We start from the raw sequence: 13257 nt of genomic DNA, 5'->3' as shown, positions 1-13257 counted from the left end.
GCCTACAAAAAAGACGCCATTACTATTGCTCTGTCGCAAAGTGTAAATGTTTATGTTTTTCCACACGTGCGCTAGAAGTCTATTGGTCATTTGGGCTGCCTGTCATTCTATAATCGGATCCAACCATTGGCTAGCTAGACTTCCTGGGATTTTGGCGGTGGAGTAAACATGGCGGAAGATTTAAAAGGTAATTCTAGGGAAAATGTTGGATTTTGCTTACTTTCCTTCCGTAACAATAGCAGTTATACGACAATCACGCATTTTAAAAATACCATATAACACGGAGTTGATTAGCGAAATGATGATGCACCACAGTTTGAGATATTTGTCGAATTTAGCCAGCTACTGTGGCTATTTCGCAATCAATGGTCGTAGCTATGTCATGCTGATTGTTTGATTTTCATTGATAAACAATAGTGACTATATCTACTATCACATTTTAAATAGTTAGCAACCTTGCTACTTAACGTTATGCACATACATAATGTTGAACATGTTGATAACTAAATGGAGTTATGAAAGTTGTTGATCGAAGTGACCACAGTTGTGTTCTTTGTGTAACATTAGCTAACGTTAATTAACTGGCTTGTCACTCACTGCAGGGTGCCAAGTTGTATGTAAAGTGACAACGAACCAGTTGCAGACACTCTGTCGTCATGAAGGGATTGTGTGCTTGGATCTGGGGGTCAACAGGAAACAAATGCACAACTTCGAAGTGGAGTACCTGTGTGACTACAAGAGGACATTTGTTCCTGGTAGGAAGACAGCCAATGCCACAGGAGTACCAAAGGTTAGAACAAGTTCTAGCTAAACTTTGGATTGATTTTGGTAGCTAGATATTCAATTGATCCAGCTTGCAGTGCTATACTCTGACAGACATCACAGGCAACATGAACTTGTTCTTTTCAGTTCTTAACTGATGTGGTGCTGGTCACTGAAAGCATCCATCTGTACTTGAGAGAGAGAGAACTGCTCCCCTGCTCCAACCTCCAACCTGTATGTGTATGTGTGTCTTTCGGAGGGGTTGGGATAAAGCCGGAAGTCACATTTCTGTTGGCCTTGTGTACAATTGGACGTCTAAAGTGATCTTTGTCTACCTTGTCATAGGGGCGCCAGAGTTCAGTATGACTCCTTTCAACTGCTGTTTTTCTTCCTAGGAGCGAGAGTTCTACTTGGTTAAATGGAAGGGTTACCCAGATCACATGAACACCTGGGAGCCGAGGAAAAACCTGCGGTGTGTGGAGCTTCTACGTCAGTTCTGGGACGATGTCTTCCTGGAGCTGCAGAGACAGAAAAAGACTGTAGTCCCCAACCGGTTTGAAACAGAGATGTCCTCTTACCTGGAGCAGAGGGCCAGGCATAGGCAGAGCCTGCAGAGGTGGGAGACCCAGATCAACAGTGTTGGAGGCCTCACCAAACGCATCCTGGTCCGCAACCGTGTGGACCTGGAGGGCCCTCCGAATAACTTCACCTACATCAACAACTACAAGGTGTGCAAGGGCTTGTATATCACCAGTACTTTGTATCAATGACATGTTTCAACTGTAGTGATGTTGCCCTCTTTATGCCTGCGGTATTATGCATCAGCAATAGAGTACAAATATAAAAATATACGCTACCGGTCAAACGTTTTAGAACACCTACTCATTCAAGGGTTTTACTTTGTTTTTAACTATTTTCTACATTGTAGAATAATAGTGAGGACATCAAAACTATGCAATAACACATATGGAATCATGTAGTAACCAAAATAGTGTTTATTTGAGATTCTTTAAATAGCCCCCCTTTGCCTTGATGACAGCTTTGCACACTCTTGGCATTCTCTTAATCAGCTTCATGAGGTAGTCACGTGGAATGGATTTCAATTAACAGGTGTGCTTTCTTAAAAGTTAATTTGTGGATTTTCTTTCCTTCTTAATGCGTTTGAGCCAATCAGTTGTGTTGTGACAAGGTAGGGGGTGTATACAGAAGCTAGCCCTATTTGGACCAAGTCCAAATTATGACACGAACAGCTCAAATAAGCAAAGAGAAACGACAGTCCATCATTACTTTAAGACATGAATGTCAGTCAATCCGGAAAATGTCAAGAACTTTGAAAGTTTCATGTGCAGTTGCAAAAACCATCAAGCACTGTGATGAAACTGGTTCTCATGAGGATCACCACAGGAATGGAAGACCCAGAGTTACCTCTGCTGCAGAGGATAAGTTTAATTAGTTACCAGCCTCTGAAATTGCAGTCCAAATACATGCTTCACAGATTTCAAGTAACAGACACATCCAACATCAACTGTTCAGAGGAGACTGTGTGAATCAGGCTTTCATGGTCAAATTGCTGCAAAGAAACCACCACTACTAAAGGACACCAATAATAAGAAGAGACTTGCTCGGGCCAACAAACATGAGCAATGGACATTAGACTGGTGGAAATGTTGTTCTTTGGTCTGGAGTCCAAATTTGAGATTTTTGGTTCCAACTGCCATGTCTTTGTGAGATGCGGTATGGGTGAACGGATGATCTCCGCATGTGTAGTTCCCACCATGAAGCATGGAGGAGAAGGTGTGGGGGTGCTTTGCTGGTGACACTGTCTGATTTATTTAGAATTCAAGGCACTCTTAACCAGCATGACTACCACAGCGTTCTGCAGCGATACGCAATCCCATCTAGTTTGCACTTAGTCCCACTATCGTTTGTTTTTCAACAGGACAATGACGCAACACACCTCCGGGCTGTGTAAGGGCTATTTGACCAAGAAGGAAAGTGATGGCATGCTGTATCAGACGACCTGGCTTCCACAATCCCCCGTCCTGAACCAAATTGAGATGGTTTGGGATTAGTTGGACCGCAGAGTGCAGGAAATTCAGCCAACAAGTGCTCAGCATATGTGGGAACTCCTTCAAGACTGTTGGAAATGCATTCCAGGTGAAGCTTGTTGAGAGAATGCCAAGAGTGTGCAAAGCTGTCACCAAGGCAAAGGATGGCTATTTGAAGAATCTAAAATACATTTTGATTTTGATTTTTTTTTACATTTTATGGTTACTACATGATTCCATATGTGTTATTTTATAGTTTAAATATCGTCACTATTATTCTATAATGTAGAAAAAAGTTTTAAATAAAGAAAAACCTTTGAATGAGTAGGTGTTCTAAAACTTTTGCCTGGTAGTGTATATAGAAATCAAAGCTTTTTTCCTAGGTGGGTGAGGGCATTTCGATGACGACGATGGCAGTGGGGTGTGAGTGCACCAACTGTTTGGAGAACCCTGTGGGTGGTTGCTGCCCAGGAGTATCGGGACATGGCTTTGCCTACAACGAGTGTGGGCAGGTGAAGGTTAAGCCTGGGGAGCCCATCTATGAGTGCAACAATATGTGTCGCTGTGGACCAAACTGCCCCAACAGAGTGGTACAGAGAGGGATCCAGCATACCCTCTGCATCTTCAAAACAGACAACGGGCGGGGGTGGGGAGTACGGACCTCTGAGCGTATCCGAAGGCATTCCTTTGTCATGGAGTATGTTGGAGAGGTAAAAAAGACAACTTTGATTATAGAGACCACATATTTGGTGCTTGGTTTCTATTATCAGTAACATTTGACAAGCGAACATCAACATACTAACTCGTGGATTTCATCTCATGCAGGACTTGGTGTATCCTGGCTGTGTTATAGTGTAGGGTGGTTCTCTCTTGTGATTGGCTGTGCTGTGTTCCATCCAGATCATCACTACAGAGGAGGCAGAGAGGCGGGGTCAGGTCTATGACAGACAGGGAGCAACGTACCTGTTTGACCTGGACTATGTGGAGGATGAGTACACCATTGATGCTGCTCACTATGGAAATGTATCCCACTTCGTCAACCACAGTGTGAGTAGTTCAAGTTCCATTTATTGCCGTTTGTAGGCACAAGTACATAGGCTAGATTGGAATTTCTCTGTGATAAGGCTATGTTTGAGTGTCCTAAAATAAATAAAAAATCATCTTCACCTTTCCTACCTCTATCCCACAGTGCAACCCTAACCTGCAGGTGTATAACGTATTCATAGACAACCTGGATGAGCGACTGCCACGTCTGGCTTTCTTCTCAAACCGTGGTATCGGCGCTGGGGAAGAGCTCACCTTCGACTACAATATGCAGAGTAGGTTTCATCTGATATATCATATCTCCACAGATCCTAAGATAACTGAAATTAAAGATATGGAAATACAGTGAAGAACTGCATTTTTGAGAGGATACAAAATGGAGTAGGAATTCATATGCCTGATGTAGAGCAGATGGAAAGGACTCAGGGTAAGACTAAGGACCACCCATTTAGGTCATAGATCAATCTGTTTCAAGACAACACAATCTATAATTTGGTCTGTCTTCTGTTCTCTTTATAGTTGATCCAATAGATGTGGAGAGTACAAAGATGGACTCCAATTTCAGCATGACTATTTCACCCAAAAAGGCTTCTCTCGTGACTGGATCACCCAAGAAGGTTCACATGACTGGATCACCCAAGAAGGTTCCTCTCATGACTGGATCACCCAAAAAGGATCCTCTCATGACTGGATCACCCAAAAAGGATCCTCTCATGACTGGATCACCCAAAAAGGATCCTCTCATGACTGGATCACCCAAAAAGGATCCTCTCATGACTGGATCACCCAAAAAGGATCCTCTCATGATTGGATCACCCAGAAAGGATCCTCTCATGATTGGATCACCCAGAAAGGATCCTCTCATGATTGGATCACCCAGAAAGGATCCTCTCATGATTGGATCACCCAAAAAGCGAGCGCGCATGGAGTGCAAGTGTGGGACAGACAATTGCAGGGGGTACTTGTTTTAGGGTTGCAGCAAGGACAAATTTATACATTTGACTTTTCCAGGATTGTCATCATGACAATTCAACTTTATTTCTGGCATTTTAAATGTATACTATGATGTCTGTGAATATTTTGCCCTATTTGATCATAAACTATTCATTAGTGTTTGGGGCATCTTTTATTTGTTTCTTACATGTATACTAAAACCAAATAACTTTTTTTATTTTTTTTAAACAACACTCAAATCCAATTTGTTGGCTATCCGATCTCATTGAATCTACACTACCTTTCAAAAGTTTGGGGTCACTTAGAAATGTTCTTGTTTTTGAAAGAAAAACACTTTTTGTCCATTAAATAACATCAAATTGATCCGAAATACAATGTAGAGATTGTTATTGTTGTAAATTACTTTTGTTGCTGGAAACGGCAGATTTAAAAATAGATAAATAAATAAAATAATATCTACAGAGGCCCATTATCAGCAACCATCACTCCTGTATTCCAATGACGCGTTGTGTTAGCTGATCCAAGTGTATCATTTAAAAGGCTAATTGATCATTAGAAAACCCTTTTGTAATTATGTTAGCACAGCTGAAAGCGGTTGGGCTGATTAAAGAAGCCATAAAACTGGCCTCCTTTTAGACTAGTTGAGTATCTGGACCATCCGCATTTGTGGGTTCGATTACAGGCTCAAAATGGCCAGAAACAAAGGACTTTCTTCTGAAACTCGTCAGTTCATTCTTGTGCTGAGAAATTAAGGCTATTCCATGCGAGAAATTGCCAAGAAACTGAAGCTCTCGTACAGCGCTGTGTACTACTCCCTTCACAGATCAGCGCAAACGGACTATAACCAGAATAGAAGTGGGAGGCCCCGGTGCACAACTGAGCAAGAAGACAAGAACATTAGTGTCTAGTTTGAGAAACAGATGCCTCACAAGTCCTCAACTGGCAGCTTCATCAAATAGTACCTGCAAAACACAAGTATCAATGTCAACAGTGAAGAGGCGACTCTGAGATGCTGGCCTTCTAGGTATAGTTGCAAACAAAAAGACATATATCAGACTGGCCAATAAGAAGAAAAGATTAAGATGGTCAAAAGAACACACACACTGGACACAGGAACTCTGTTCTGTGAAGGGAGTCGTACACAGTGTTATACGAGATCTTAAGTTTCTTGGCAATTTCTAGCATGCAATAGCCTTCATTTCTCAGAACAAGAATAGACGAGTTTCAGAAGAAAGGTCATTGTTTCTGGCCATTTTGAGCCTGTAATTGAACCCACAAATGCTGATGCTCCAGATACTCAACTAGTCTAATGATCAATTAGTCTTTCAAAATGATAACTTTCATTAGCTAACACAACGTGTCATTGGAATACAGGAGTGATGGTTGCTGATAATGGGCCTGTGTATACCTATGTAGATATTCCATAAAAAATCAGCCGTTTCCAGCTACAATAGTCATTTACAACATTAACCATGTCTACACTGTATTTCTGATCCATTTGATGTTATTTTAATGGACAAAATGTGCATTTCTTTCAAAAACAAGGATATTTCTAAGTGACCCCAAAACTTTTTTTGAACGGTAGTGTGTATATAGCAATGCATACATGCTGAATAACTACTCTTCCTTTTCATGTAATCATGTGTTGTACAACACTGGCGTGTGAAAGTTAAAAAGGTGTGTTCTACGGCTTCTTAGGAACAGGAGCCATTGATAGAGTTTGGAAAGTGCTTTATGACTGGGTTGCAATAGGCTGGCAAGGCATCAATTATACGCTGTAGGCCTGTCACTCACTGTTTGAGGTCTCCTTCATTGGTGGATGGAGCTACCGCCCCTCATTGAGGTTGCAATATGTTACAAAGGCCACATTCCAATTGTCGGAACTCTTCCCAGTGTGCGTTCCAGTCATGTAATTTGACCAGACATTCCATAAAGGATGTCATTCAGTTGCCAAAGCTACACTCTATATTGAGCATGCTACTCATCTTGGTCCAGATCTTTCTGTAAATAAATTTCCTTTTTATTTTTAAGATTAAAACTAGCTAAATTAATATTTTATTATACCCACTGAATGTTGAGCTCAAGTTGTTTTTCTTTCTTTAATTGCTAAGGATATGGGTCCTATTGAAACTTGAAGTCAGCACTCAGAAGCCAGATCAAAATGCATCAAAAGTAGACTTTATTGGTGAGTGGAAAAACAACTGCCACTTCATATGCTCTACAAGAGAATATATTACAAAATAATGCCAGGCCCCTAATCTTCAACCCCAGTTCACTTCTCAGTTTTTGTTTTTTTGCCTAAAATGACATACCCAAATGTAACTGCCTGTAGCTCAGGACCTGAAGCAAGGATATGCATATTCTTGATACTTTTTGAAAGGAAACACTTTGATGTTTGTGGAAATGTGAAATTAATGTAGGAGACTATAACACATTAGATCTGGTAAAAGATAATACAAAGAAAAAAACATGTTTTTTTTTTTTAAATTTTGTTTGTACCATCACTTTTGAAATGCAAGAGAAAGGCCTTAATGTATTATTCCAGCTGCAATTTAGAGTTTGGCCACTAGATGGCAGCAGTGTGCGCGCAAAGTTTTAGACTGATCCAATGAACCATTGCATTTATTTTCACCCTTTTGTATCAAGACTGCCCAAATGTGCCTAATTGGTTTATTAATACATTTTCAAGTTCATAACTGTGCTCTCTCCTCAAACAATAGCATGGTATTATTTCACTGTAATAGCTACTATAAATTACACAGTGCCGTTAGATTAACAAGAATTTAAGCTTTCTGCCAATATCAGATATGTCTATGTCCTGGGAAATAATCTTGTTACTTACAACCTTATGGTAATTGCATTAGCCTACATTAGCTCAACCGTCCCGTGGGGGACCCGCTGATCCTGTAGAGGTTTCAAGTCAGAAATAATTAACACTGAATTTCAAACATTCCCTGATGGTAAAATAAACTACAAAATCAAATGGATCTTGTTCCAATGCACATGAGATTCTTTCCAGTCTAGACTGCAGTTGATCATAACCTACACTGAGTGTACAAAACATATCATGGAAAGAGCAGGTTTTCCTAGACTGACCGGTTGAATACATGTGAAAGCAATGATCCCTTATTGATATCACTTGTTAAATCTTCTTCAATCAAGGTAGATGAAGTGGAGGAGACAGGTTAAAGAAGGATTTTTAAGCCTTGAGACAATTGAGACCTCGATTGTGTATGTGTGCCATTGAGGGGTATGGTAGTAAAAAAAGAAGATTGAAGTGCCTTTTGAACGGGATATGGTAGTAAGTGCCAGGCGCACCAGTTTGTGTGTGTCAAGAACTGCAACGCTGCTGTTTTTTTAATGGTCAACAGATTCCCGTGTGTATCAAGAATGGTCCACCACCCAAAGGACATCCAGCCAACTTGACACAACTGTGGAAAGCATTGGAGTCAACATTGGCCAGCATACCGGTGGAACACTTTCGACACCTTGTAGAGTCCATGCCCTGACGAATTGAAGCCGTTCTGAGGGTAATATGGGGGAGTGCAACTCAAAAGTTTTGTACACAGTATATCCTGCTATTTATGGTGACGTTGCAAACCCCTCTATTGAACTAAAGAAATCAGTTTTAACATGTTAATGAGATAATCTACTGAGAATGTTCATTACTAGTATTACTACAATCCTGCTTCTCATACTGCATGTCTCCACACACACATCATCTGCACATTACAAATGAAACAAAGTCGTAATACATTTGCAAAAATAGTAGCGTCTGATAAACATTCTATTTACAAAAAAAGGTCAGATAGGCATTTCTGTATGATACAAACAAAACACCCCAATCCCACCCCATCACACGATATAGTAGTGCATCATGTGATGGTGAACACAAACAGCTCATGGCGGTGCAGCTGTTGGTGTTGTCTAGTCCTGCTGTAGGTGGGCAGGTGGGCCCTCAGCACTTTCCTCAAGTCCTCATTGAGCAGGAGGCAGAAGATAGGGTTGACTCCTGCTTGTGCGAAGCTCATCCACACTGTGATGGAGAGGTACCTGTGAGGGATGGAGCAGGACTTGACAAACACCCTCCAGAAACAGGCCACTATGTAGGGAGCCCAGAGCACCAGGAAGAGCAGGGTGATAATGTAGAACATCCTGCCTAGCCTCCTCTCAGATCTGACCTCCTCCATGCCCAGCAGGCGCTGCTGCTGCTGGTTGTGCAAAGTCTGCCTGATGCCCAGCAGGGTGGGGGGCATTGGGCCTCGGCCAAAGCCTGCGATCCAGTTGGCTGCTGCCTGACCCGTGGCACCCGGGCCATGGAATGTCCAGTTCTGGCTGATGGCTGGCATTAGCTGGACAGGCTTCATCTTGCGGTGCTTGTATTCAAACAGCAGGAGTTTGGTGTAGAAACCGTGAGTGGCCAAGACCACGACGGCCAGCATGAGCATGAAGCCCAGAGTGTCATTGGTCTTAAGGTAGCGATGCTCGAAAATGCACTGGTCCTCGTCTTGAATGAACTTGTACGTCCCCACGTCAAAGACAGGCGGAGACGCCATGGCAATGGCCAAAGTCCAGACCATGCAGATGATGGCAGCGCAGGTCCAGACTGTCATGCGTTTGGCGTAGAAGCGGTGGTGGGCGATGGCCAGGTAGCGGGTCACAGCCACACAGAACAGCATGAAGGCAGCGTGAAAACAGAAGAGCACAGCTAGGAAGGCCACCAGCTTACAGCTGAAGGCACTGTAGGTCCATGCTGAGCTGTTGTGGACAGACACCAGGACGAATGGGAAGCAGGCAGCAGAACGGATGACATCAGCTAGGCAAAGGTCCAGCAGGAAGAAATAGGGGGCCTTGTGAAGGGCCCGGTCTCGGAGGACCAGCAGAGACACCAGCAGGTTGCCTGCTAGGCTGACACAGAGGATCAGGCCCAGGAACACCAACTTGACATAGGTGGACACGGCCGCAGCTGAGATTCCTTCACTGCTGGTGCTGCTAATACTACTGGCCCTCTGTGAGGCCAACACTGCCAGCAGGCTCCCTGGGCCATCTATGCCAAAGATCTGGGTCTGATTAGACATGCCTTCAACTCTATGATCGTAAGGGTGCTAGGGTGATTCTACCCCCTCTCTCTCGGACCGACGCCACTCTTCCGCCTATGGCACGGCAGCCCTCCTATCGTCCGTCCTGGGGTTTTCTTCCTTTGTCCCGCCTCTTACAGGGATATGTGAGGATCCATTCTACATAACAGGCTCATTTGTCTCCATTACATTTAGCACCTGTGAACAAAGAAACAGAAGACAGTGCATTGACACTAACTCCAGGAGAACATAGCTAACATATTTATACATTTACCAGAGAGCAATCATCTGTACAACAGGCAGCCTTGGCTCATACCTTTGTTAGACCGATTCGGATCCATAAAAACAACAAGGAAAACTAAAACATGGCTTCCAGAAACGTGTGTTGGGCAACAGTGAGGATATCTCCACCTTCATGTCTTTCTATTGCTGGGATCAAATCAGCAGTTCTCCAGCATGCCTGCTCCTTGGCGCTCTCAATAATCACCTTGCCTGTTGCTAAGATACAACAGCTCACATACTTTGTTCAGGAGTGTAGGTGTTTGAGTGCATGCATGGGGGTGTATAGGGGATGGAGCAGAGGACAATCAATCAGGTACAATAAGACAGACTGCAATAGAGCAACTAATTCACATTCTAAATGTGAAAATAGTGTTTGTGCCAAAAAAGGGTACTTAAAATTGATTGCATGTGATTAAAAAGACACTGTAAAATGAAAATAAAGTTACCATTTGGGCCTACAGCTGAACAAAGGAGTTGGGAAGCAGATGTGGGTCTATGAGTATATCTGAGAGTGATTGATTAACCTGTTGACTTCATAGAATATAAACGATTCCCTAATATTTGAATACATAGGCCATGAACAATGTAGGCCTAAACGTAATACCAATATAGCAAAGAAATGTTTACATTGCATGCAGGGCATTGAAGAGGAAACTAGATTATTTTCTGCACATTAGAATACCATAACCCAAACATGTTGTAACTTAATTGTAGAAGCCGCAAGTACAATAAAGAAATCTAACTAACTGACCTTCGGGAATTCATTGTTGTGCCCAGCACTCAAACATTTAGCACTATGGACAGCGCCACACCAGCGCGAACTAAAACAAAGGACTGATCGCAGATTTATCAGCACCACTGCCACTGAACAGCGCCGCGCCCAGGCAACTCATATAGCGATAAGGACGCACCTGTTGTTGGATCTGGGTCTGCAGGGAGGCCTAAATAAATGGAAGATTATTGCAATACTGTTTTCATCCCAAATAAGACTATGGATTTATGCAATCTTAATCACAGGCCTTGCTACTAATGACTAGCTTTGATTAGAAACATATTTCTGCATTAACTCAAATCACTTAATCAATGCGTTGACTTTTTATATGTTTTAAGTAATGCCCTGTGAGCATCCAGCATGAGAAAGAGATATAAACAGGTGGATCATCATGTTCCATTTGGTAATTTGATTCATATACAGAAATAACTTACCTTCGATTTCTGGGATTTGTAAAGATGCGGGAAACCTCAGTCAGAGAGGCGGCACTGACACTGATATTAACACATTCTTCAGTCAATATTGAAACGACCACACTCAAGATAGGCTATGTCTGTCCTCTGAGCGATGATACGATTCGGCCACAGGTAGCCTGATGTTCACTGAGCCTCTTAAACATAAGTTTCACACAGACAAAGGTTGTGTCCAATTTTCGTGTCCATCATTTCATGTAATTTGTACGATCTTTGGATGTATTGTCACGTCGAGGTAAATATGGAGTCTAAAGACAATTTAGGAGAGGTTACAGCACGTAGGCGGCTAGCTTCTATGTAGCCTGCAATACAACCTATCTTCCTCTATATCGTCAGATCTAAGATTTTCATAGCGGTGAAATATCGAGTTTCCCTTGACGCTCCTTGTTTATGCATTTCCATCCATCCGTCTTCAAATTAACCTCGATGAATCTCTATTTTCATTATTTAGAAGTGAACGCTGTGCATTTATTAACCCCGTCATTTGTAGCCAGTCTGTTTTTTTTGTCAGGTGAAGGTCCACATTGCATTTGTCTGCCTAATTCTAGCGGACCGCATTTGATTTGGCATATTGAAAATTATAATTATTGGAATTCCTATCGCATTACGGTCAAACTAAAAAAGGTTGAGTATTTAAATGAATGATTTTAAAGTAATCCCAATTAATTAAATGGCTGCTTGTGTGGATGCTGCTCGCCTATTCGCGGAGTTCGTCGGTTCTATTCGTAGGGGAGAGAGAGCGTCAGAGAGAGAGAGAGACTGAGAGCGTCAGGGTCATAACTAAATCTATGAAATACAACGCGACAAATTCAACATCATTTAAATAAACACCTGAAAAAAAGTGATTAACACATGTTTGGTATATCTTGGATGGGGGGCTAATCCCTATCAACTCATGATTTTCCCTTGTACGGTGCCTTCGGAAAGTATTCAGACCCATTGACTTTTTCCACATTTTTGTTATGTTACAGCCTTATTCTAAAATTGATTAAATGAAACAATATCCTTAGTAATCTACACACAATTTAGCATAATAACAGTAAACAGTTTTTGGGGAAATTTTGCAAATGTATTACAAACAAAAAACAGCAATACATTATTTTCATAAGAATTCAGACCTTTTGCTATGAGGCTCGAAATTGAGCTCATGTGCATCTTGTTTCCATTGATCATCTTTGAGATGTTTCTACAACTTGATTGGAGTCCACCTGTGGTAAATTCAATTGATTGGACATGATTTGGAAAGGCTTACACCTGTTTAAATAAGGTCCCACAGTGACAGTGCATGTTAGAGCAAAAACCAAGTCATGAGGTCGAAGGAATTGTCTGTAGAGCTCAGAGACAGGATTGAGTTGAGGCACAGATCTGGGGAAGGCTACCAAAACATTTCTGCAGCCCAGCAAACTGAGAAATAGGGGGAGACAGGCCTTGGTCAGGGAGGGGACCAAGAACCCGATGGTCACTCTGACAGAGCTCTAGAGTTCCTCTGTGGAGATGGGAGAACCTTCCAGAAGGACAACCATCTCTGCAGCACTCCACCAATTAGGCATTTATGTGGCAAGTGGCAAGACGGAAGCCACTTTTTGGAGTTTGCCAAAAGGCACCTAAAGACTCTCAGACTATGAGAAACAAGATTATCTGGTCTGATGAAACCAAGATTGAACTCTTTGGCCTGAATGCCAAGCGTCACGTCTGGAGGAAACCTGGCACCATCCCTACGGTGAAGCATAGGTGGCAGCATCATGCTGTGGGGATGTTTTTCAGCGGCTGGGACTGGGAGACTGGTCAGGATCGAGGCAAAGATGAATGGAGCAAATTACAGAGAGATTCTTGATGAAAACCTG

The 13257-nt window shown here is 42.3% G+C and overlaps 2 protein-coding genes across 5 annotated transcripts; one reads left to right on the top strand and one right to left on the bottom strand.

Moving 5' to 3' along the window:
• Positions 1-50: 50 nt before the first annotated feature.
• On the top strand, positions 51-5180 carry LOC112216612 (histone-lysine N-methyltransferase SUV39H1). Of its 4 annotated transcripts, none has more exons than XM_024376599.2 (8): positions 51-187; positions 603-790; positions 910-1002; positions 1158-1490; positions 3194-3520; positions 3711-3857; positions 4000-4129; positions 4374-5180. In XM_024376599.2, exons 1-8 carry the CDS (start codon positions 169-171, stop codon positions 4823-4825), a joined length of 1689 nt encoding a protein of 562 aa, XP_024232367.2. In that variant the 5' UTR covers positions 51-168; the 3' UTR covers positions 4826-5180. The 4 variants fall into 4 exon arrangements, with proteins under 4 accessions (XP_024232367.2, XP_024232365.2, XP_024232366.2 ...); XM_024376597.2 differs by lacking the exon at positions 51-187 and adding an exon at positions 219-368; XM_024376598.2 differs by lacking the exon at positions 51-187 and adding an exon at positions 220-368 and having other exon boundaries at positions 910-996; positions 4374-5179.
• Positions 5181-8226: 3046 nt separating this feature from the next.
• LOC112216180 (probable G-protein coupled receptor 173) lies at positions 8227-12300 on the bottom strand. Its single transcript, XM_024375977.2, has 2 exons — positions 11375-12300; positions 8227-10084 (listed from the first exon to the last, which is right to left on the bottom strand). The coding sequence occupies exon 2, from the start codon at positions 9884-9886 to the stop codon at positions 8684-8686; it is 1203 nt and encodes a 400-aa protein (XP_024231745.1). The 5' UTR covers positions 9887-10084; positions 11375-12300; the 3' UTR covers positions 8227-8683.
• Positions 12301-13257: the final 957 nt, after the last annotated feature.

The sequence above is a fragment of the Oncorhynchus tshawytscha genome, linkage group LG16 (genome assembly GCF_018296145.1).
Source record: "Oncorhynchus tshawytscha isolate Ot180627B linkage group LG16, Otsh_v2.0, whole genome shotgun sequence".
Lineage (NCBI taxonomy): Eukaryota > Metazoa > Chordata > Actinopteri > Salmoniformes > Salmonidae > Oncorhynchus > Oncorhynchus tshawytscha.
Note: the sequence above shows the minus strand (reverse complement) of the source record. Positions and strands in the feature narration are given on the sequence as shown.

What these genes read in the sequence shown, in the direction of transcription:
- LOC112216612 (XM_024376597.2), top strand. Translation starts at nt 299, where the DNA reads ATGATGATGCACCACAGTTTGAGATATTTGTCGAATTTAGCCAGCTAC. An exon ending in TCATGGAGTATGTTGGAGAG is followed by an intron (nt 3,521 to 3,710) that starts GTAAAAAAGACA and finishes TGTTCCATCCAG; the next exon opens with ATCATCACTACAGAGGAGGC. An exon ending in CCCACTTCGTCAACCACAGT is followed by an intron (nt 3,858 to 3,999) that starts GTGAGTAGTTCA and finishes TCTATCCCACAG; the next exon opens with TGCAACCCTAACCTGCAGGT.
- LOC112216180 (XM_024375977.2), bottom strand. Translation starts at nt 9,886, where the DNA reads ATGTCTAATCAGACCCAGATCTTTGGCATAGATGGCCCAGGGAGCCTG.